We start from the raw sequence: 26,004 nt of genomic DNA on the forward strand, positions 1-26,004 counted from the left end.
CAGGGTGAAGAGTAAGTCAGTTTTGAAACCGTTTGTTCCAGGGTCGTTGGTTCACTAGGGGTCAACGTTAAGATAACCTGAACTTCGTGGTTCTTAACATATGAATATGCAAAATACACACTCCTCAAATAGCTACCAGCTACCTCAGTTCATCAAGAGTGTAACGAGCCACACCCACCCATAAACTGATGTTACCTTCCACTTTCAGATAACCACCTTCCACCACTTCACAACTTACAAGCTGCAACACTTCCACAAACCGTGGGTCTTTTTCAAGGTGAAGTGCTACAGTGGCTGTAGTATCTATGTATTTGTTTAACATGTGTACAACTGTACAGCCATTTTAAATTGGTTACCATCAATATTGTAATGTCGTACTGACAGCATGAGTGCTCGCAACCCCATAGTCCCCATCAGCACATGGTGCGGTTTCACATAGTGTAATGATTTTTAGGAAAGCGTATGCCAAGTTCTAGCAAAACTGACTGTACATAAAAGGGAGAGGGCAGTAGCACTGTGCCACTTGGGTAGTTATTTTCCTCAACGTGAACTTCTTGTATGTTCACCTAGGTTCTCATATGAAGCTTTACACGCCCTCCCGACATCAATCTAAAATACTCTAGGGCTTCCCTGGTGGCGCAGTGGTTGAGTCCGCCTGCCGATGCAGGGGACATGGGTTCGTGCCCCGGTCCAGGAGGATCCCACATGCCGCGGAGCGGCTGGGCCCGTAAGCCATGTCCGCTGAGCCTATGCGTCCGGAGCCTGCGCTCCGCGAGGGGAGAAGCCACAACAGTGAGAGGCCCGCGTAACGCAAAAAAAAAAAAAAATAATAATAATAAAATAAAATAAAATACTCTAAACCCAGTTCCTGCTGGGGCAACATGAAGGTAACATTAACTAAACCCATTTAAAAATATATTTATTTATTTTTGGCTGCGTTGGGTCTTCGTTGCTGCGCACGGGTTTTACCTAGTTGTGGTGAGCGGGGGCTACCCTTCGGTGCAGTGCACGGGCTTCTCATTGCGGTGGCTTCTCTTGTTACGGAGCACAGGCTCTAGGTGCGTGGGCTTCAGTAGTTGTAGCACGTGGGCTCAGCAGTTGTGGCTCACGAGGTCTAGAGCACAGGCTCAGTAGTTGTGGCGCACGGGCTTAGTTGCTCCGCGGCATGTGGGATCTTCCTGGACCAGGGATCGAACCTGTGTTCCCTGCATTGGCAGGCGGATTCTTAACCACTGCGCCACCGGGGAAGTCCCTAAACCCTTTTTTTTTGTTGTTGTTGTTGTTGTGGTACGCGGGCCTCTCACTGTTGTGGCCTCTCCCGTTGCGGAGCACAGGCTCCGGACGCGCAGGCTCAGCGGCCATGGCTCACGGGCCCAGCCGCTCCACGGCATGTGGGATCTTCCCGGACTGGGGCACGAACCCATGTCCCCTGCATCGGCAGGCGGACTCTCAACCACTGCGCCACCGGGGAAGCCCCCTAAACCCATTTTTAATTTAAAACACATTTTAAGATGATGCCTTTCTTTTGGGAAACACTGAAGTTCTCTTCCCTCTCCCAGCAAGCTCTTTACGTGTCTCTCGTAGAATCAGAGAAGGAGGAAACCAAACTTCAAAAATGCCCTCGCTTCCTTTATTTCTGTTGTGAATTTAACAGTAAGAGAGACTATTAAGAGGGTAGGTTTAAGTCACAGAAGTAACTAAAGCTGAGGGGCATTACTGAACAGTAAAACAAAGAAATTGCCTAAGTGCATTAAGACTGGTTTGAAGCAACAAAAGCTCAGAGTATGTGACTGTGTTGTATAAACTACAACTTAAGAGCACCCCACTAAGCTTAAAAAAGAACAGTTGTAGATAAATGCAGAAATTAAAATTCTATTCCCATATATCCTTATGGTATAGGGATTGTTGGTATACTCAAAATTATAAAACTTTAAAAATCCCCCCCAAATTAAGCTCAGCGAGCAGATGGAGATAGTCTGAGTGGTCTCCCCAAATTTAAAAGTTCTCTTAATTTGACTGTTCATGCACGTAGTATATATTGAGAGGCACGCTTACAATGGTGGACTGGAAACACGTTTCTTCCTGAACTAAGGCGAAAACTCACAAGGATGGAGACATCAGATGAAAAAATGAAGCTGGAAAGTGGACAGACTAGTAAATTATTTAGAAACTGCAGGAAACAGAATCCCAAGTTGGCAGGGGGTACCAAAAACCCCTCAAATTCTAAAACGTTGCAGAGAAATTGGCAGCAGTCCCATCTGGAGGTGGGGCAAAATAAGGATTGTCTGGAAGTCTAAGCATTCAGTTCCCAAATCCTTTCTCCTACCCTGCATAGCTGGGCAAGAGCCCACTCTCATTCGTCATGACTGGAGATTCCTTCTCTCAAGTGGGTAAACGGGCCTCTGGAATAATGGACATGGAGCACTGCTGTGGGCAGGGGTACCCTACTTACTGCACACTGAATACAGAAGCTCAACCCCTCTGACCCCACTTGTCTTCTAGAATGCTAGCAGATGGCCCATTACCCTTCAGGAAGGAGACACGAAGTGTTCACTGAGAATGAGCAAAGACTTCAAAATTATGACACGAGTTTCCCCAACCGACCCACTAGGACAGAGCACATTCAGTTGACAAATTGCACTCACAGCTCCCTATTCGCTCTTTAGCCCCCCACTCAGACAGAAGGGCTACCACACATCCAAAGAATGCCTCTAATAAAGATACAGACCAATCCAAAAACATAGAGAGAAAAAAAAAAAGAGACCATCTAGGTCTGGGCTGGGGGTGAGGGGTGCGGGAGAGAGGGCTGGCTGGGGGGAACTTCCAAAAAGCTTTCTCGGAGATCATTAGCTTGTAAAAATTACAGAGATAAAAAAAAGACTTGGGGGACTTCTTCACGGTCCAGTGGGTAAGACTCCGTGCTCCCAATGCAGGGTGCCTGGGTTCCATCCCTGGTCAGGGAACTAGATCCCACATGCAAGCCGCAACTAAGAGTCCACACGCAGCAACTAAGACCCAATGCAGCCTAAATAAATAACTCCGCGCTTTCACTGCAGGGGGCGCAGGTTCCAACCCTGGTCAGATAACTAAGATCCCGCATACTCCGCAGTGCGGCCAAAAATTAAAAAAAAAAAAAACAGATGGTAGGAAATCAATGAGATCTAGAGAATTAAAATTTTCTGAATTTTAACCGTGTCCCCCTTGCTCTGTATACCGTTGCTAAAAATTGAGTGGTGACAGAATTGTAAGCACAGGCAAACAGGATGAAGTCTGGCACCATCATTTAGGAAAAACTCTAACTGGAATCTGGGGCTGAATCTAATCAGAATAAGATCCTGCTGGTTTACCAAAGGATCTTTATTCTCTTGCACTCTCATGCAACCCCCTTTTTTTTGCGGTACGCGGGCCTCTCACTGTTGTGGCCTCTCCCGTTGCGGAGCACAGGCTCCGGACGCGCAGGCTCAGCGGCCATGGCTCACGGGCCCAGCCGCTCTGTGGCATGTGGGATCCTCCCGGACCAGGGCACAAACCCGCGTCCCGCGCATCGGCAGGCGGACTCTCAACCACTGTGCCACCAGGGAAGCCCCAACCCCTTTTTTCTATTGCCAATACATGATCACTTCATCTGTTAGCCAGCTGTGGATTAACTTTCCACTTTCCCATAATTGATCCAGTGCTAAATTTCTTCCTAAGCCATCAACTACAAAGGGGTTTGACAGGCATAAGCAGTATTATAGTAGAATCAGGATTTCAAAGATTAAAATGGAACTGCTTTTGAAACTGAAGCCAATATAAATATAGATCATGGAATTCAGGAGTAAGAAAGATGGTGCTTACCTGCTCCAAGACAACACACAAAAGCTGGTAGCTTATCCCTTTAAGTAGGTAGAGATCAGCCTCCAGCAAAAGCTAGACTAGAACTAGTTTTTGTTTCTTACCCCTAGGCCAGGTTTATTCCCCTGAAAGCCTGCATCTGCAAACACTTTATACCATACTTCTATCCCTACTTCAGGATGGATGAGGCAGGGATTAAAGTATTTGTAAGACTTATTCACAACTGCAATATGCAAGAATATTAAGATTTTTTTTCTGATTTCATACTTTCAAGCCAATTAAGCAAGCATCCTTTACTACATTACTGCTCAAGTTGCTAATAACTACTGCGAGGAAATCAAGAGTAACTCCCCAAAAAGAGACCAAAAAAAAAAAAAACTGGTGTGGCTTTTCCAACCCAAATTTGCATTCAATATCAGTGTCCACATTTACTTGGAAGGAATATCTAGCTTAATTTATACAGAACTATTTAAGTCTAAGTTTAAAACTGTTAGGAAGCTGGTGAATATGTGACCCCAAAGAAAAATCTTTGGGCTCACATATATATAGGACTTTATCAAAGCCTTCAGTATTCCATATGTAATATCCAGAATCATTTTACCAGATTCAATTTGTTACTATGTGATAAAGCAAGTTAAGAGTCTGAAAGAATGCTTACAAGTTAACACACAAAACTGATATGTAAAATTACAACTCTTTCACAACAGAAGCCAAAGCAAAGCAAAACTAAAATGTAAGGAGGAATAAAAACATTTTATCTGTGTATTCAGAATCACACACAAGTTACCTTTACAGTTCAATTTACTATATAGAAATCATTTGGGTTTTATAGTTTCAGTTAAATTCTGAACTGAGATTACAATATTGTTTAAAAAAATTGTTACATTAATTCATTATTTTAAGCAAACCAAATTGAAATACATTTAAGTTCAAACTTCTGATTTATGGCAAACAGTCTTCAAATACAACACAGATATTTCTTAAAGTTACCGTATCATTCATGTCTTACTTGCAACTCTGAGCTGTTATACACAGAATAGCTCTCCTATAAATACGGCAAAATCGACACATCACGAAGCTGAAAGTTGTATAGTCAGGCCAATGACTCAAAGTTGTACCACCTCTCAAAAGATTTGGCATTTCTGGACCAAAAAGCACAAGTAAAGAAGGTTAGGAACAATTCCTCCTCCTTATTACAGTTAAAAATAGTTGCATGGTAGCTTGGAATTTTGCATAAAACCCCACATTACATCTTGGAAAAGCCCAAGGGTAGTTAGATGACAACAGATTGGGGTCTTTTTTTTTTAAATTAATAGAACCACAAAATTCAAATGGGAATTAATCAAATCAAAAATATTAAGCACCTACTGGTTTAAGAGATTGAAATTTATTGGAGATTTATGATCAATTTCCTTCCACCTTGAAATCAAGGTGTAAAAACCAGCTATTAAGTGCATTCCAAACTTCTCCTATGTAGCACAGGTAGAATTTTCTGTCCATTGGCACCAAAGTGAAGTCGCATTTCCTCTTGGTAGACAGAAATTCCACATCTGAACATAGAGTAAGTTAGGAAAAAATGACCCCTGTTGCTTATTACTATTGTGATTCTGAGATCTAGGATTACTAATATACTAGCAGTGAACAACGCAAATTCCTGGCAACAACTGTCATGTTAGTGACTCTAACTCACTTCCCCCAATCACCATAAAATTTTAGTATGAAAAGAATTAAAACTACACTAAGCTGAACAAATGGGAAATAACAAGAAGCTAAGTGAATAGCTAAAACAAAACAAACCCTAAGTCTGAAATCACTGCAATTGAGAAACTGAAAATAGGTGTGCTTCTCCCCACCCCACCTCACAAGTTTCAATTTAAATAATATTCCGTGCAAAGGAGCATCAGGTTTCTGGATATAGATGTAGCCCTTCTTTAAGATTTAGTGCGTTGCAGAGTTTTCTGCAATTTTACTTCCCTCCCCCAAAGTTTTTTCAAGGTACTTAAGAGAATCTCCCATTTCAGCCAAAAGATTTGTGATTCAAAGATTTACTAAGGTACTCTATGCATTCTATCTGTACAGAAACACCTATTAATTATTACAATTGGTTTATGCAGGATTAACATTTTTGGTGTTAAAATTGTTAAACATCATGCTTACTGCACATCAACTCTCCATAATGAATCTCAACTTCACAATGATTTACCAAACATTTTACTTAAATTACTAATTAAATAACTGAAAAATATACTGAGCCAAACTAAACTTAAATGGGCTATAAAGGAAAATAACCTTCTAAACAGTCCATATACACATCTATTTCGAAACTACCTTTGCTAGCTAGCCCCTTTCCCAAAGTTTTAGCCTGAAAAAACAGTAAAATCTACACAAAATTTTATTGCAATCATACAAGGGTTACATTAGGTCAAATACAACAAATACTATGATGCAATTGTACATTTATTAAACTACAGTTCAAAGCACAAATTTACACATTCTAAATACACTAAACGTATCTAATGAAATCACACTGGTCTTCCACTGACATTTGATATATCTGGGTGAAAGACATTAACTTTACAAGACTTTTTAAACACGAATCCTTAGTATAAAAACTGTGTACTTGTATGTAAACGGTTTAATGGGGAACCCAATTAATGGGCTTCCATCTCCACTAAGTCATCCATTTTGTTGCATATTTTATTTTAAACGCTTAAGGGGTAGGGCAAACTGGTAAGTTTAAATGTGGATACATTATCTTAATCTCCCAATTACCCCCAGTGAATTATAGATGAGAGCTAATTTTGTCTGGTCCCAAATAGCTATTACTAATAGTTTTTGTTTCCAAGAGAATTAACAGAATAAGATTGTTCAAATTTTTTCCACACTGGAATGTAGACCAGACAAGCTTAACCTGCAACTTCATATCTAAAAAAGCGTTAATGCCTGCTTAAGCTTCAGTGGAAAAGTTGTCTTCCTGGCTCAACTGAATGCAAGAAGGCACAAAGAAGAAGTTCTTCATCATTGTGTCTGAAGTAATTCCAGCATCTTGCATCTCATACCTACATAAGAAAAAAGTAGAAAATTTGAATTTAAGGATAAAGACCACACAACCACATAACAAATGGACAATGAAATAGGACTGTAAAATAAGTGATCTTCCAATTACTCTTTTTTTAAAAAAAATTTTCATTTATTTATTTGGTTGTGTTGGGTCTTCATTGCCGCACGCGGGCTTTCTCTAATTACATCGAGCAAGGGCTACTCTTCGTTGTGGTGCGTGGGCTTCTCATTGCAGTGGTTTCTCTTGTTGTGGAGCTCAGGCTTTAGGCGTGCGGGCTTCAGTAGTTGTGGCACATGGGCTCAGTAGTTGTGGCTCGCGGGCTCTAGAGCGCAGGCTCAGTAGTTGTGGCGCACGGGCTTAGTTGCTCCGCAGCATGTGGGATCTTCCTGGACCAGGGCTTGAACCCGTGTCCCCTGCATTGGCAGGCGGATTCTTAACCACTGCGTCACCAAGCAAGTCCCCCAATTACTCTTAAAAGATCATTTTGCTATTACTTTTAAGTTGTGCGTTCATTACAGAATTAAAATTAGCAAACGTTCTGTCACCTCAAATACCCAATCTACTTAAAAACAAAAACACCATCTTACCAATCACTGTATGACATCATATAATAAATAGCTGGCCTCTGAAAATCATTAAAAGCAGATGGTTCATGGAAAGAATCTGCTCCCATGTTATCAAAGATAAGCCAATCTCCCACATTCAGCTCAGGAAGAAGACAATTTTCCACAATTTGATCAAGCTCATCACAGGATGGACCCCAAAGGCTGCTTGTAAACAGAGGCTCATCTTCCTTGTATTTCTGCAGGAAAAAAAAAGTTTGTTGTTTTGCTGGGTTTTTACTCAGGCAGGCACTGAATTTGAAGGTGGATAAGAGCATTTTTACTATCTCAGATCAAATGTGCCCCTGGAAGAAAGGCCTAGAAGCAGCGGCAGTGATGCTCCTTAACTCCATCTAAGGAAGCAACTAAAGGAACTCAGCCAGAGATATGCAAATCCTCATAAAAGGGGCAACCTTCCCGCATCCTAAAATATATCTCCAAAAATTGGGATGTATCTTAAAAATAACAGCTCGTTCATAAACTGCCATATAAGCAGTTTTTATATTATTTGTAATAAAACTTGCCTTGTGAACCTCTGGAATGGTATTTAAGTCCTCAGACAGTTTACTTGCGAAAGAACCATAAACACCATCGTTCATATAATACATGAAGGTTGGTTCATCACTTCCGGTTTTTCCTACTGAAATGAAACAGGAAAAGGAAAGATGAGTTTATAGTAGAACATCTGAAAGGTGTATTAAAGTCTGAATTAGTATTTACAGAACTGACTCGTAGGTTTCACACTCCTCAAAACATAAACACTGACACATATATACTGACATACCTTAAAACTGTTAGCCTGAACTACTGAACACACTTCACAAAGGAGGATAACCAATGAAGACGTGAAAACAGTGCTCTACATCACTGGTCACCAGGTAAATGCAAATGAAAAACTACAGTGAGATACCACCGCCACAGGCCTACTGAATGGATGAAATTTAGAACACTGACACCCCCACCCCAAAAAGTCAGTAAAGGTTGGGAGCAACCAGAACTTGCATATATACATTGTCATTGGAGGGGCAAAATAGTAATGCCATTCTGAAATCTTTGCAGACACCTATTCTGTGACCCAGCAATTCTATTCTTAATCATTTACCTAAGAGAAATGAAAAATGTCCACAATACCAGTAGTACAAGAATGTAGTAATAGTTTTATTCTTAATAGCCAAAAACTGGGAACAATCAAATAATCATCAGCAAGAGAATGGATGCAATGAATATACAATGTATATTCATTCAGAAAATGGAATATTAATTGGCAATAAATGTAAAACAAAATGGTTCAGACATTATACTGAGCTGTCTTAAAAAGAAGAATATATGTTATATGACCTCATTTATATGAAGTTCAAGAGCAGCCCAAACTAATCTATGGTGGAAAAATAATCAGAGTGATTATCTGGCAAAGGAACAAAGCTGAGAAAAAACTTTATGAAAATTATTTGTAGCTTGATAGAGATGACAGTGTAAGCCTTCATTAACTTGTCAAATCATACATTTAAGACTGTACTGGTTCTTAAGGGGAATCAATCACCTGGGTAAGTTTATCTAAAATAAGCCTGTCTTGGGCCTCCCTGGTGGCGCAAGTGGTTGAGAGTCCGCCTGCCGATGCAGGGGATACGGGTTCGTGCCCCGGTCTGGGAGGATCCCATATGCCGCGGAGCGGCTGGGCCCGTGAGCCATGGCCGCTGAGCCTGCGCGTCCGGAGCCTGCGCGTCCGGAGCCTGTGCTCCGCAACGGGGGAGGCCACAAAAGTGAGAGGCCCGCATACCGAAAAAAAAAAAAAAAAAAAAAAAAAAAAAAAAAATAAAATAAAATAAAATAAGCCTGTCTCAACATCAGTATCAAGAAGAGCTGGATTCAGAAAGTCTTATTATGGAATGGGGCCTTGGCTAGGGCATTTTGAAAAGCTCCCTAGCTGCTGCCTACTGATGGATGAAGACCACCCACAACTTTATAATCCATGAAATGTCCTACAGTAAATTTATACCTGATTAGTATCTGATAAACTCATCTTCAAACTAATTGGAATTACCTACTAACAGAAACAAAACTATAAACTTTGTAACTTACCTCCAGAGGAAAACTTGTTTTCAACAACTTTCTTTGCAATGATATTAACTGCAAGTGTAAATGCAGAAGACACATAATAGCTTCCGGGTTCAGAAATTATCTTAATGCCGGATCCTTCAGGAAAGTAGACATCCAACAAAGGGCTGATAACATGATTAACCTATGGATTTAAAACCCCACATTATGGTTTTAATATTGGATTAGATAATTCACAATATTAAGAGACTGATAGCTATTAAATTTTCTAGGAAAATTAAGTAGTTGAATTATAGACCATGAAGCTTTGCAATAAAGCAGGCTTTCAAGTCATCAAAGTTTATTTTCTAACTATCAGAATGGCATAAAAAAAAGATATATCGTAACTCCAATGGCAAATGGCTACTGGTGATTGTTTAAAGTCATGTCTCTATATTCAATCACTATCAATGAAGGAGGAAAATTTCAAATAAGTTTCTATATATTAGGAAGGTGAGGAGTGGTGTGTATCTGGATAAAACAGCTCAAGCTCTCCAAGTTATGAATTCATCTGTGCCATCAAGTACTGAAAATAGAAACTTTCTGTGATAAAATTATGCTACAGAGTTTAAACTTTTCAAAGTTAAGCTATCTTCTCATTGTCTATTCATTTTCTTAAAATAAAATTTTAAACAATGTTACACCTTTAGGTGCTGCTGTAAAAACTCTCGTCTAGGGGCTTCCCTGGTGGCGCAATGGTTGAGAATCTGCCTGCTAATGCAGGGGACACGGGTTCGAGCCCTGGTCTGGGAGGATCCCACATGCCGCGGAGCAACTAGGCCCGTGAGCCACGACTACTGAGCCTGCGCGTCTGGAGCCTGTGCTCCGCAACAAGGGGCCGCGATAGTGAGAGGCCCGCGCACCGCGATGAAGAGTGGCCCCCGCTTGCCACAACTAGAGAAAGCCCTCGCACAGAAACGAAGATGCAACACAGCAAAAATAAATAAATAAATAAATACTCCTACCCCCAACGTCTTCTTTAAAAAAAAAAAAAAAAAAAAACACTCTCGTCTACAAATCTACCAGGTTAAGTAGTAAAGAATGAGAGATTATTCCAGTATGTCCACCCACTGAACAAGGTTTACCTCTTCCAATTGAAATTCGGTTCCTGTGAAGCCTCCACCAATGTCTAACATGCTCATTGTGAAGCCAAATTCTCCCTAGAGATGTGGAGGGGGGAAAATCTTTAAATGCTTTTCCAAATTGTAATGCATATAGGGACATTTCAAAAAAAAAAGGAGGTAAATAATCTCTGTTCTGACCTTTAATTTAGTACAGTAAATTTCTTGCTTTCTACTAACAGAAACAGATTCATTCAATGTTATATATATTGTCTTCCTGGTGTTTCTGTATTATCTTTAGACATGCAAGTAAATTACTATGTCATCCCTTCACACCCATTTTTAAAAATGTGCATGTCATAAGAAAGAATGAATGAGAGTACTTCAGAGGTAGAAAACCACTGGATCTTAGATAACATCCTGGCTTGAAATATCGAAATAATTTAAGGGAAAAACTTACAGCCATGTCAAATACACATCGAGCATCAGATAAAGCATGTACATATACTTGAGATTCTTTGCAAGCACTTGACACATGAAATCTGAAAGAAATAAGAGTAATAAATTTGAAGCTGATGCAAGTTTTAGAGGCCTTTCCTGTAAGTCCTTTCTCATTCACCATACTGACACAAAAAATATTCAAATTAACCTTACCAAATATTTAAAGCATTAGAAGCACGAGCCTCTAATCATCCAAGTTACAATACCAGCCTTTTAGAAAAGTATTATCCAATATTAGGATAATACTATAATTTTATAAACATTTTTTAATAAGTTAGCAGTTATGCTTCATGACTATCAGATAGGGACATGCTTTTTATGCATATATGGTAAAGTAACAAGCATCACCCTACAAAACCTTTAATTTGAATGCACAATTTTATCTAAAAATATAAAAATGTATCTATTGTGAAATAAATACAAGTGAACATTAATTCAGCTGAGTAGTACTGATACTTGTTAGTATTCATTAACAGTGATACTTATCAATGATTCAGACTATTTAAATTTAAATAGGGAATTCCCTAGCGGTCCAGTGGTTAGGACTCCATGCTTCCACTGCAGGCGGCCCGGGTTCAATCCCTGGTTGAGGAACTAAGATCCCACAAACTGCATGGTGCAACCAAATAATAAAATAAAATAAAATGAATTGAAATATGGTTCTTTCTATACCCTGACTGTGGCAGTGGTTACAAAAACATGCTAAAATTCATAGAAGAATATACCCCAAATCAATTTTCCTGTGTGTTAACAATAAAATTTAGCTGAACTATTAAAACTCTCCAATACTGTTAATATTATCAAGTAAGGCAGATTTAAGCTTAACAGTGGTGATTCTTTACCCATCTTTATGAGCAATTTTAAAATTTGGAGCATTAAGCTGCTCCAAATTTGATTCAGATCATGGTTCTGAAACTATGATCAAAACCATTAACTCTCTGGGTCTTAGTTTCCTCACATAAAATTGAGAGGGTAGGGCTTCCTTGGTGGCGCAGTGGTTGAGAATCTGCCTGCCAATGCAGGGGACACAGGTTCGAGCCCTGGTCTGGGAGGATCCCACATGCCGTGGAGCAACTGGGCCCGTGAGCTACAATTACTGAGCCTGCGCGTCTGGAGCCCGCGAGCCACAACTACTGAGCACGCCTGCCATGAAGACCGTGCTCCGCAACGAGAGGCCGCGATAGTGAGAGGCCCGCGCACCGCGATGAAGAGTGGCCCCCGCTTGCCACACCTAGAGAAAGACCTCGCACAGAAACGAAGACCCAACACAGCCATAAATAAATAAATAAATAAAAACCAAAACTCATGACATATGTCAATATTAAAAAAAAAAATGAGAGGGTAAAAAAAAGTTACTGATTTTTTGAAGTGCTCCTGAGGAATTAAAAAGAAGAGAAAAAGTCTTAGGATAGGAAAAAGAAAAAATGAAATGACATCTCCAACAACTTAGAAGCTGAATGCCATTTTGGTATTCATTAGAATGCTAGTAAATCCCTCCATTCAATTTAAAAAGAGGTGATTTACATTACTAACTGAATTGTTATTTACTATTTTCTCTCTTTACTGGGTGAGGGGAAGGTACAGGTACAAAATAGTATGAAGGATAAGCATATTTAGTTGCTTTCCTGAACTAAGGGAAGTGTATATTAAACCCAAAGTTGAATCTATTAGAGTTCATGCAAATGAAATTCTAAATCAGTAACAGAAAGACAAATATTATCACCAAAAAATGAAGTTTAGAACAAATACTCACTTAACCCCAATAATTTGGACATCAAGTTCCTTAGCACATTCCAAAAGATGCCTACAGTTCTTCAGGGTAGTGCCAAACTTCATGTTACTCTCTTCACCTCCAATATTATCTTCTGTTGCAATATGTAGTAAGACCCTAAGAGAAGGGGAAGATGATTGGGGCAGAGTTGGTTTACATCATCATCAGCACATGTGAAGCCTGAAGATTGTAGGAAGTATGTTGATTATGTTGTCAGCACTCCAAAATCCAGCGTCGGATGAATCAAGTGAACCTAATGAAAAACAATCCTGTATAGAGAAAAAACTAGCAATTAGGGCCTAAAGCATGAAGCTTACAAGGATGGGAATTTGGAAAATGAAGGAAGTTAAGACTCTGTTGTAGCATCAAGAGTCGGTTGGGCTCTGTAATGAAAGACATTACTTTCAAATCAAGTCCATCAGTCCATAAAACCACCTAGAAAGACTAAATTGAATAGCAATGCCATCATTGTCTTTCAGTAAAAACGATCAGGGCTTTAAATGTTCCAAATTTCCTAAATTGTTCTAGTTAGCTAACCTTCTACCACTTATTCTGAATATTCCTCCCATTAATTTTGTACATCTAACAAAAAAATTAGGAAGTCCTAAGTTATTTTACGTATCTCAACAGCAGCCTCTTAGACTGCTGATTCAAATCTATTTGGTATTTCCTTCCAAACCACGACAACCAAGACAAAATGATCACGACTGTCAGGCAATCTCCAAGTAATTACAAACCACTAAAAAATGCAATTATACAAAAATGCTGTTTGTAAAAGCAAAATTATTCTACCTACAAGCAGAACCAGCTCTATCAAGAATATACCATTCCAGGGCTTCCCTGGTGGCACAGTGATTGAGAGTCCGCCTGCCGATGCAGGGGACGCGGGTTCATGTCCCGGTCCGGGAAGATCCCACGTGCCGCGGAGCGGCTGGGCCCGTGAGCCATGGCCGCTGAGCCTGCACGTACTGAGCCTGCGCTCCGCAACGGGAGAGGTCTCAACAGTGAGAGGCCCACGCACCGCAAAAAAAAAAAAAAGAATATACCATTCCATTTATAATCTAATACAGTAAACACCCCAAATCAGGTCACAGAAAAGGAAGACTCCCCCCGCCACCGCCCCCAGAAGACTTTTAAGAGAGACAAGAGGTTCCCTAGAACCACTTTATCAAAAAACTGGCCTTTATCAAAACAAAGGTTTTCAGAGTAATAAATCCTGTCAGGATACCTTTCTAAGAATACCATTAAAGTCAATAAGAAAATTATGAATACAAGGAAAATATGGATACGATACACATTTTCAGCAACATATAACATACACAATAACTTATTAAAAAGGAAACAATTTTGTACTAATATACATTCAGTATACTGTAAAATCCTCTTGATATACCAATTCATGGCAATATTAATTTTGCCTTAAATTTTTTTGCTTTTAAAAAGTTTTTAGTTAAAAAAAAATAACTCTTGGGATGCATGTAGGTCCAAGTAAAAACATTACACTTCCTGTTTGAGGAGAAGGGCCTTAAAGAAATCCCAGGAATCTACGGACTAGGTTCCTAAGACACTGACACAAAGGACAACCATTCAAGAAACCACATCTAAGGGCGGATTAGACCCTCAGCTAACCAGGACAAAAAGCCGACCAAACACATCCTGTTCCCAATATGACAAATAACTAGCATGGTTCATGTAACTGTGAAAATATAGCTGTGGCTCTAATTTGATTATCCTACCAACCAGATTCTCTTCCTTGAATTAAAGATTATAAATTCATATCCCAAAATGCCCTTATCTCATCCCAGCTCCACAGAAGGATCAGAAGTAGCCAATAAAATGCTAGTAGCATTTTCCATAAAGGAACTTGAAATAAGTCACAGTAATCACAACATATACCACTGCTCTACATAAATGCCCCCTTTTCCCAGGCTTAAAGACAACCCCAAACCCTAGGTAATAATATTCCCATGCACCTAGTTTTACACTTACTTGGCATTTGGGTGATTACGTGCAATTTTCTTCAATTCGACTTCATTGTCACATGTCATGATATTCACTCCAACTTTTGCTGCATACTTTATTTGAGACACTTGCTTGCAAGGACTTATGTAAATGATGTTTTCTGGAGATACACCCAATTCTTGCACTAAAGCCATTTCAGTCTAAAAACAGATTTTAAACAGTGTCATCTAAAAGGCAAGCTTTCTATTACTTTTCAATCACTAACACATACCTTTATTTTTTGGTTAAATTCAAATTATATAAGGTTAAAGTAGGATGATGTATGTCATAATTCAGATTCCGGTAATGCTTACTATACTGTACTCTGTTAAAAACCTGTTAAAAAGGTATACAGGGACTTCCCTGGTGGTGCAGCAGTTAAGAATCCACCTGCCAATGCAGGGGACACAGGTTTGAACCCTGGTCCGGGAAGATCCCACAAGCTGCGGAGCAACGAAGCCTGTGCGCCACAACTACTGAGCCTGCACTCTAGAGCCCACGAGCCACAACTACAACTACTGAAGCCTGTGCGCCTAGGCCCATGCTCTGCAATGAAGAGAAGCCACCACAATGAGAAGCCTGCACACCACAACGAAGAGCAGCCCCTGCTTGCACTAGAGAAAGCCCACACACAGCAACAAAGACCCAAAGCAACCAAAAAATAAAATTAAAATTAAAAATACTGATCCTATTTTTTTAAAAAAAGGTCTACAGGTATATCTCATTTTATTGCACTTTGCAGATACTGCATTTTTACAATTGAAGATCTGTGGCAACCCTGTGTTGAGCACCATTTTTTCAACAGCATTATTTTATTTGAAGTATGTACATTATATTTTAGACATAATGCTATTGCACACTTAATAGACCACAATACAGTATAAACGTAACTTTTATATGGACTGAGAAACCAAAAAATTCATACGTGACTCGCTTTATTGCAGTGGTCTAGAACACAATCTGCAGTACCTCTGAGGTACGCCTGTAATTACCATCAGAGAAATCTCATAGTTTAGGATATTATCTTGCTGTCCTAAGAAGTAATTTGGTCAAGCTAGCTCTAGGCTAAAAGTGAGGAATAACAGTTTTTGATTAAAGAAAAATAAAGCTTATAAAATCTCATCTCACTAAAACGTTCCTTGAAAGGTACACTTGAAAGTTTGTAAATTTCCAATATTAAACTGCAAATTTAAACCAGAGTTAGGAAACACATTCAAAAGTCAAAACTTCCTTGCAATTGTTCTCCTACTGCTGTGGGTCACCAAAAATTAGTCAATTTTAAAATGCTGCAGTTTAGTAATAAAGTAATGAAAATGACTTACTTTACTGGAACAAGCAAATCCAGTTCCAAGAGCTGCCAAAATCTCAAGTACAGCTGGAGTGGAGTTGCACTTTACCGTGTAGAATGGCTTTATCTGAGCCACTATGTTCTGCCACTGACTGTGTTTCTTCACAATCTTTCCAAGATCTCCCACAAAAAATGCATTTTTCCCTGTCTATTATGGTTATGAAAAAGAGAAACATAAAAAAACTATAGAAAACAGAGTATCATAAGTAGGAAAGAACTCCCTTTTCCTCCACAAATGAGCCAAGAATAAACATTTACAAAGTACCACACTTAAGGCTTGTTTCTTTTTAAATTTGACTCTGTGCTGTGCTATGCTATGCTGGTATAGAAAATATTCTCTTCGATTAAAAAAATATATCAATTATAGTGACTTTCTACTTCAGAATTGCCTCAATTTTACTTTTGGGGAGTGGAGGGGGAAGGAGACTACCTATTTCCTTCCATGCTTTCCTTAACTGTTTAAAATAAACCTACTTTAGCAGTATAGGATCTAATTTCCTAATACGGTGAGTAGAATGAGGAATCCTGAACAAAAAGCTGTATCTCCATTATGAACTTCACTTAAAGACAGTAAAACAAGGAAACAAAAGAAACCCATTTTTAAGGAGATAAAGTTGGTAGTTTGTGTGCATATAGGTGGCAAACTTGAATTTAAAAATACAGAAGTACACTAAATGTCAGATAAGTCTGAGTAAGGATATTCTTCCCTCAAAAGGAAGAAAACTGGGGGATTTCCCTGGAGGTCCAGTGGTTAGGACTTGTGCTTTCACTGTTGTGGCCTGGGTTCAATCCCTGGTTGGAGAACTAAGATCCCACAAGCCTCATAGCGTGACTCAAACAAACAGAGATGTGTAATGATTTCGAAGTTGGGGCTACTCTAGAAGTAGAGACATGACTATGCATGTCATCCAGAGCATAAATTACCCAATGTTAGATGGCAGACAAAATAATCTTTTTAAAAACATACAACATCCAAATATTGTTTGAAAAGCCTTGAAGATATTACTATTTTCTATAACCCACATTATTTGAAGATATACATTACTGGAACATACTAACCAAGAAACAGACACGACTAGAAATTATGGGTTACGGGTGGCACATATAGGACAGTTGTACTGAAGTTACCCCATCCTTAAAAAACATGCTTCCATCCCCAGGAAGTGTGTTGTAAAAGTGACTAAGACTAGTGACATCAGAGAATTAACTGTAGAATGACTCAGCTATAGAACAGACTGAACGGTAAGACAAGTGTCACTCTTCCTCACCCCCCAAAAAGAATTCTGACGGCAGAAGAGAGAAATAACAGGATTTTGCTGGTGTGTGAAAAGACTTAAGCACATTTGTAAAGGTCAAGAGAAGAAGAAAGTTTTTTGGATATCCTATTACTGAACACCAGTAACACAAAAACAATTCTTCGAATTTGGGGAATATGGGAAATTAGCTTCAACAAAAATTCTATCAGTAAGGCAATAAACAAAATTTTTCTATCAGTAAGGATGAAACAAAAATGATCTTAAGTAGCAATAAATATGATTCTATAGAAATTGACACTTGGGCAGTGGAGAGTAAGCATTCAGTATAAATTCTCATTCAACATACACAACCAAGATTATCTGAAATATAAATTAAAATCTATGGAAGTACACAGTTCAGAAAAATGGGTAAGAAGCCATGTACTGATTAAGTGGATAGCTGGCAACATATCAAGAAAATGAAAGAACATACAGGGCTTCCCTGGTGGCGCAGTGGTTGAGAGTTCGCCTGCCGATGCAGGGGACACGGGTTCGTGCCCCGGTCTGGGAAGATCCCACATGCCGGCTGGGCCCGTGAGCCATGGCCGCTGAGCCTGCGCGTCCGGAGCCTGTGCTCCGCAACGGGAGAGGCCACAACAGTGAGAGGCCCGCGTACCGCAAAAAAAAAAAAAAAAAAAACCCCAAAAACATACAAAAACAGGTGCTATAAAGCACAGAAGAGAAAGGGCTGTCTAGAAAGAGAATCTCATCACTTCTCAAGGGGAACTGGGGTTGTCATGTCAAGACAACCTGGAACGAAGTACTTTTATCAGATTAAGACCTTGGAAACAAAGCACTGATGCTTCAGATTTCAGAAATTTGTAACACTGTTTTCAGAAATGTGAGATGACACACTTACCAGGGTATGTTCATAAACATAGTTATCAATAACATTTCCAAGGTTTGTTCCTTCATCCAACAGGCCAACGGAGTAGTTTGCATCGTCAATAAATCCTTTCATCTCAGCCGTATTCCACAAAGCCGAAAGTCATAAACCAGGAAAAACAAGAGACGGGCCACCAAGCCTTACGTCTGGGTCCTTAGAATATGCAACAAACTGTCAAAATAGAAGTTATTTCCAAGTCTGTATTATTTCTTTAGTCAAACCTAATGTATAAGTTGTCAATGAGAGTGTGTTAATAATAAGAAGTACCCAATTTAGTGAAGAATCTGTGATCACTTAACACTTTCAGAAACACTAGATCACTAATAACCTTTTCTTTAGTGCCCATTTTAAAGCAAATAAATGTGAATTTATACATTAAAAAAAATAAGCTTAATATGACAATTTCTTGAGAAGGTAATTGACACATATGCACAAAAGATTACAAGTAAACATGGTCACCTTACATACAGAGTTGCAGAGCCAGTCTGTTTTATTCATCTTGTTTCATGACTCCTCCATCACACACACAATTTTACTCATTTTAAGTAAAGAAAGCTAGCAGAATAAATGTCTGCAGCTAAGAAATCAAAATAGTCTAAACTTCAATACACTGCCAGCCACATAACAGTGTGCTACCAGGTAACTGCAGATAAACGTCTTCTAAGTAAAATTCTAGAGTAGGTGATGTGTAAATATCAACAATAGGAATGAGTGAAAGTGGAGGCCAACTTTAGGGGACAATCCGTAGCTTTGATACACACTATCTAGATCCCACCACAAGCTAAAATGGACTAGTTAAATCAAGTTAACAATGTTAAGTCTCTTATGAGGTGAGCTGATTGGTGAAAATGTTACTGGACTAGGAAGTCAGAAGACCTAGTCCTGGCTGTGTCATTTAATAGCTGCGCAATCTGAGGTCAACTTCAGTTAACCACCTTAACTACTTCCTCAAAAGACTGTTGTAAAAAACAAAATTAAAATCACTTGTTTAAGTGTTGACTTGGAAGAGCTAAAATTAAGTCGCCAACTGCCAGAAATACAAAAATGCCATCATAATTTGAAACTAGGAATAAGCTAGGGACCTATACATCCTAAACCATTTATTTACTAAGAACTCTGATTTTTAAAAGGGCATCAGACTAAATCCAACCCCTCCCCAATCAAATAAAGTTTTCCCTCTTTCTCCAAATCACCCACTGTCCTCTGGAGCGGCACACACAATAAGTTTATGTTCTTTGCTGAATTCACTGGTCCCTACATTACTTTAGGCAAAGATTTATTTTAATATAAAGTCCATAAGCAAAACAAGTCCTCTAGACAGGATGCTACTCATTGCCTGGGACTGATTTCTGGTTGCCACATTAATTATAACGGACATAGACCAGCTCTTGGCAACCTATTTTAAAACCTGCACAGCTTTTCCTACATCCTTGATTGCCCCCTTTCCTTTCCCCTCTCCCTGCTCTATGCAAGAGTTCACCATGGGTGACGGCCCTTGTCCTAAAAATATACTCCATTTCAATGGTTCTCAAAAGTGTCGGCTTTCACGGAGCAACTAAGCCCGTGCGCCATAACTACTGAGCCTGCGCTCACGAACTACAGCTACCGAAGCCCATGCGCCTAGAGCCCGTGCTCCACAAGAGAAGCCACCGCAATGAGAAGCCCGTGTACCACAACAGAGTAGCTCCCGCTTGCCGCAACTAGAGAAAAGCCCACATGCAGCAACGAAGACCCAATGCAGCCCAAATTAAATAAATAAAATAAATAAATTTAAAAAAAGTGGTTGTACCAAAACAAACTCATCAATAAGCCAGAGCATTAGTCAAATTCCATAAAATACAAGCAGTATTTTAAAAATGACAATTTTATTTCCAATAACTCAACTACATTCAGTTTAGCTGAGCAAATCTCTTAGATTATGATACCAGAAATGATTTAAATCTGTGCCCAGAAAGTACACATTTTAGGCTTGAGGATACATGTTTATTTTAAGCAATATAAGACCAGCTGGCACATCAATTTTAGAGGGGTATTCAACTATGCACTAAAGCAACAGAACAGATAAAACCTACTCATTCAAAAAGATCAATTATTCTATTAATGATGAAACATACTTAATCAAGGTTTTTAGCCTAGTATTTCCACTCATGAGACTCCTAAGGAGACTCTACTCTCTATGCAGTATTTACCTGGGAACCTTGAGTTATCAATTACTGACCATCACAGGCAACTGCTACCAAATGTAAAGTCTAGCTTTTAAAGCCAGGACAAGATGAACCTCAATTTCCTACAGCTAGTGTTTACAAGAAGGCTAATTTTCCTCTAACATCAGGGTCCTAAACAGCTGCAAAAACATCAGGCCCATTCAATTTAGTCTTACCTGCTGAATGCCCACATTCTTCAGAAATTTTTCTAGATTAAGTAAGGTTATGGTCATAGGGATAGGGAATTTTTTCCAACTATTTTCAAACTATATAATCTACAGGTTCAACTCTCACTGCCTGCTAAACTAGCTTAAATCTAAAAGCAAACATTTTTTTATAGCAGTGTGCCAAGTACTTTATACAATATTCTCTTAACCTTTAAAACCACTATGACAGGGACTTCCCTGGTGGCGCAGTGGTTAAGAATCCGCCTGCCCATCAGGGGACACGGATTCGATGCGTGGTCCGGGAAGATCCCACATGCCGCGGAGCAACTAAGCCCGCGCACCTAGAGCTCGTGCCCAGCAGCGAGAGAAGCCACCCCCCACTGAGAAGCCCGCGCAACACAATGAAGAGTAGTCCCCGCTCGCCGCAACTCGAGAAAGCCTGCAACTCGAGAGAAAGCCTGCGCACAACGAAGACCCAATGCAGCCAAAAATAAATAAATGAATAAATAAATATTAAAAAAACCCCACTATGACAGTATTATTCTGTTTTACAGATGAAGACACTGAAGCACAGAACAACTAATTAGGCTAGCTCTAGAAATGCTGATGATCAAATTAACAGGCATACCTTGGAGGTTCAGTTCCAAACCACTGTAATAAAGTGAGTATTGCAGTAAAGCGAGTCACACAAACTTTTCGGTTTCCCAGTTCCTATAAAAGTTATGCTTACACTATTCTCTAGTCTATTAAGTGTGGGAAAAAAAAAACCAAAATCCCACACACACCAAAAAATCACGAACAATGTATATACCTTAACTAAAAAATAATGCTGTTGGAAAAATGGCACCAATAGACTTGCTCAAAGCAAGGTCACCACAAACCTTTAGTCTGTGAAAAATGCAGTATTTGCCAAGCGCAATAAAACGAGGTATGCCTGTCTGTTAAAAGGGAAACTGTCTCCCCAGCAGTCCCGTTCCTAGAAAACACAGGATTCCTCTTTTGGAAATCAAACACAACTCTCAGTCTCTCTGACAGACTAAATGACACCCCCATAATCAATTAACCATTTCTCAGACATATAAATTCCCATAGTTCTTAAACTAAAATAAAGTTTATTCACATGTGGTACCAAAACATCCTATCATGCCTTCTCATAGCCTTTCTAACCTTTCTTTATGACTGGTTTCTACATTTCAACCTTGCTCCTTCTATATCTTTTGTCTAAAACTCTCAGGTAACCTCTAAATTTGAATTTTTCTTTCTTTTCCATCCATCTTATCAACAGTTTACATGCAATAACGTACACCCCCGCTTTGACTAACGTATACACCATTGTAACCAGCACTACCATAAAGATAAATTTCTTCATGTCCCTTTTGTCCACCTCAGACAACCATTTATCTGCTTTCTGTCACTACAGACTTTTGTGAAGTGGAATAATTTTAAACAGTAAAGGCCAAACTAAAACAGCTGACAAATAAATGTACTACGAACATGAATAAAGATATGTTAAAGCATGCCCTGCTCTAAAGGAGAGATTGAGAGTACATTAGAGTGGCTATAGTATCATCACTGAAATGGAACTCTGACTTCTGAAGTAACCATAGGGTTAGTTTACCAATCCTTAGCTTACTCACAAAAGGACTGTGACAGAAAAATAAAATAAGATTTGCTATATCGGCAGGACCTGACAAAAAGGATTTTGGGACCAACACACCTAAAACAACTAAGGCAGAAGTAAACGTAGTATTTTTTTACTTCCGTAATTATACCAAGCACTGCAATAATAGTTGATTAAAACCAATACTAATAACGTCTATACATAAAAGATGGTAAATGTTGAGATAAGTGAGCTCTATCTTGGTTTATCTTCTCAGATGCTCCCTAGGAAGGTCTTAAGATTTCCGTTATTTCCTAGCCCAGAGTAGGTGCTGAGAAAAGATGAAAAAAGGACGATTCTAAGAATGGGGAGCTCTGAAACTTAAGGGTTGTGGTGATGACAGGAAAGAACTCCCTGAAGTGTGTTGAAAAAGAGGTCCATCTTTCACTTCCTTAAAAGGAGCCCAAAACCTTGATACACAAGTGACCCACATGTAAATGCAAAGCTCAACTGTCAGTTAAAAACTAAATGCTATGCCCAGGAAAAACTAATTCCTCAAGAGAATCCACAAAACACAAAGACCTTCAGGAAAGAGGGTTTCTAACACATTTTGAGCCACAATCCCTGTGCTCAAATGAAATGTTCACTTGGAAGCCCAGTATTTCCAACAATTGAAAAGGCTTAAGTTAAGTTGGTGGCTAAGCATAGACTGTTCTTGAGTCTTTCCTACGCCCGATCTCACTGAAAGAGTCCTGAAAGCAGTTCATAACCATACCCTCAGAAGCCTATGCTTGCAATTTTCTTAACACGTGAGCAAAAATACTTTAAAGTTTCACTGCTGCAAAAAGGTTCATGTTCTACATTTCTGCTTTACAAGGCACTAAAGTAAAGAAATGTTTGAGTAAAATGTTTTCAAGAGGCATTTAAAGTTACTTGGTGGTAATGTTAAACCAAAAATCTGACGCACAGCATGCCCTAGGGAGTCAGAATGAAAATAAGTGTGCATGTGCTGGGGGTGAGCAGAGTTTGTACTGTATGCCAGATCCACCGAGTTAATCCACATCACAGGGAATTTCCAAGGATCTCTCCATTAAGAATGCACACTCAGGGAATTCCCCTGGTGGTCCAGTGGTTAGGACTCTGCACTTCCACTGTAGGGGCCCATGTTCAATCCCTGGCTGGGGAACTAAGATCCTGCAAAGCGCTCCAGCCAAAAAAAAGAATGCAGCAGACTCAAACCCAGATGATGCCAAACTTTCCCCATGTTCCAATCTAATCCTGGTTATAATTCCCAACAGACACTGCACCATTTTTTTTAATGGTGTATAAATCAGAAACAGGACTGATTTATTGGTTCCAACATGTTATAGACCACTACATACTACAGTCTACTGTTGCTGGACACTGACTTATTTAAATTAAACTTAAAAGAGCAAATCCATTTTTAAAAAAAGCTCCCAAGTTTATTTTTATCAATAGACACTAAAATGTGCTCTCTACTCACAAGAGCCTTTGAGCTATTTTCACAACCAAACACCTTAATATATGGTGAAAGAAAGCTCAGCTTATTTTACACTAATACAACTGCTGCAATCACAATATTATGTTTATAAATGAAACAATTTCCTCTTGGACATCATAGCTGGGAAGAAAAGAACATGTTTAACATTCCTTATTTACACCTTCATATTGGTGTTTTTTGATAATACATTTTTCAGGAAGAGCTGCCAAGGAAAGAAAAGGCTCCCAAGAACCACACACTGCTCCCTGGAGTCTTTCATGAGGTCGTGAGTCCTCATGTCATCGAGAGGGTAGCTCCAAGAGGAGTGGTTGCAGCAGCTGGGCACTTGCCTTGTTACACACCTGCTACAAAGGCTTCTACAGTTGATTGCACTTCAGAAGAAACTGATACATCTCTCAAATAATCACAAGATAATTCTGGCAGCAACAGCCCACTTGACACCAAGCTGGATGAATATGAGTCTTGGATTTCTGAAGTGAAGACCTCCCTGGAAGTAGAACAGGGAGAGCTGAAAGTTTGAGAGTACTGTTTCAGAGACATCTAAGCAGGAAACCCAACCTTAACACATGACCAGTTTTCTAAAAGGACTTTTACTCATTAAAAATGAGAACTTAAGATATTTTGAAATTTATACTACTACTATTATTCTGAAGAAGCCTAAGGGTATTTCTACCTTTATTATTACTTTTACACAGGCATTTGATGACTTAGCACTCAGCTCACAGCTTTAAAAATAGACACAATGGGGAAAAAAAAAGACACAATGCTGTCAAAGTCACCTCTGCATTCTACATCCCACAGAAAAATGTTACTTACCACAGAGAATACCTTTAGAAATAATCGGCCACAAGGGATGACACCGGTACTACAAACATGAGGTCTGGAGCAGGCCTCCAGGAAGGTAGTTTCAGGAAGCTACGTATCAGAACTGGTAGGTAGAAGTTCCAATAAATTGTGTGATCATAAGACTGTATGAACTTTTTCCATGTTGGACCAAAAGTGATGGATAATAACAACAGCCTACACTGAGTACTGAGGATCATCAGGACAGGGGTTGCTTTAATTGACAACAAGAGGAAAGCCAATAACGGCAATAAACACCCTTACGTTTATTTTTCAGCTGATAAGGTTGAAAAAAACTAACTCTAGAGGAAGAACACTAAAGGTGACTGCTGAAGAATTATTTTTTAAAAAACAGACAAGAACAAGAATGAATAGGAAATACATAAAGGTGGGGGGAATCCTAAAGGAAATGAGCCCAACAGGCTAAGTTTGAAATGCTTGGGTAAAGGCTGCCCAATGAAATGCCTCACATTAAACTCTAAAAATACATCTAAATGAGGAAATGGAAATACAGGATTTTCATAGCAATATACTTTTGCAAGTGAAATTGACAAGATTAGGCTCTCTTAAAAAATGTGTCTTGACTATCTGATGTGAAGACTAAATTTCTTCTGGAGCAAGTATGTACCTGTACAGAAGTGAAATATGTAAATTCCTATGGTAATTAAAATGTAGTAACATTACAGATAACTATTATAATGCAACATGAACAGCAGCAAATACATAACCATATTATTTCAAGCTCTCTAGTTTTCCTGGTGCAGCACAGGAAATAACCTTTTAAACAAATGCACTAAACTACTATTTTGATTACCCTAGGGCAGATCTCATTGCCACCTCACCAAGAGGAAAATTTATTTTTATTATATAAAGCATGTGTCCATTACAATGACTGCAGTAAACACCAGGTTAAGGAAGACTGAATACCTCAGAAGCCCCTAAACATCTTTACCAGGTAGCAGTGGTTGCATCTCCTCTAGAATAAGCATGTTCGGACTTTTCCAATCATTCCCTTGTTATTTAATCTTTTTATTGCTCTATCTGCCCTCTAAAACATCGGCTTTACTGGTTTTGAAGCATGAACGGAGTCACTGTTGTTTTCCTACTATGACGTCTTTTGCTCAACTTTATAATTTCAATTCCTTCACACAGATAGATGGGACTGGAGTCCCATCTATTAATTTTCATTGCTGTGTACTATTCTTTGTAGATGT

At 39.2% G+C, this 26,004-nt stretch overlaps 1 protein-coding gene across 3 annotated transcripts in view; it reads right to left on the reverse strand.

Moving 5' to 3' along the window:
• Nucleotides 1–4,578: 4,578 nt before the first annotated feature.
• Nucleotides 4,579–26,004, reverse strand: part of AZIN1 (antizyme inhibitor 1) — a 32,346-nt gene continuing 10,920 nt past the window's right edge. Inside the window, exons 3-13 of one of the 3 annotated variants that reach the window (XM_060115843.1) lie at nucleotides 24,289–24,434; nucleotides 18,428–18,625; nucleotides 16,248–16,421; nucleotides 14,914–15,086; nucleotides 12,907–13,041; nucleotides 11,113–11,194; nucleotides 10,677–10,751; nucleotides 9,577–9,736; nucleotides 8,022–8,137; nucleotides 7,483–7,697; nucleotides 4,579–6,893 (exon numbers count right to left, since the gene is read on the reverse strand). In XM_060115843.1, the coding sequence (XP_059971826.1) occupies nucleotides 6,782–6,893; nucleotides 7,483–7,697; nucleotides 8,022–8,137; nucleotides 9,577–9,736; nucleotides 10,677–10,751; nucleotides 11,113–11,194; nucleotides 12,907–13,041; nucleotides 14,914–15,086; nucleotides 16,248–16,421; nucleotides 18,428–18,529 (1,344 nt within the window). In that variant the 5' untranslated portion in view covers nucleotides 18,530–18,625; nucleotides 24,289–24,434 and the 3' untranslated portion in view covers nucleotides 4,579–6,781. The remainder of the gene's footprint in view (nucleotides 6,894–7,482; nucleotides 7,698–8,021; nucleotides 8,138–9,576; nucleotides 9,737–10,676; nucleotides 10,752–11,112; nucleotides 11,195–12,906; nucleotides 13,042–14,913; nucleotides 15,087–16,247; nucleotides 16,422–18,427; nucleotides 18,626–24,288; nucleotides 24,435–26,004) is intronic. The other 2 variants (XM_060115845.1, XM_060115842.1) reach the window with 2 other exon arrangements.

The sequence above is a fragment of the Mesoplodon densirostris genome, chromosome 13 (genome assembly GCF_025265405.1).
Source record: "Mesoplodon densirostris isolate mMesDen1 chromosome 13, mMesDen1 primary haplotype, whole genome shotgun sequence".
NCBI lineage: Eukaryota > Metazoa > Chordata > Mammalia > Artiodactyla > Ziphiidae > Mesoplodon > Mesoplodon densirostris.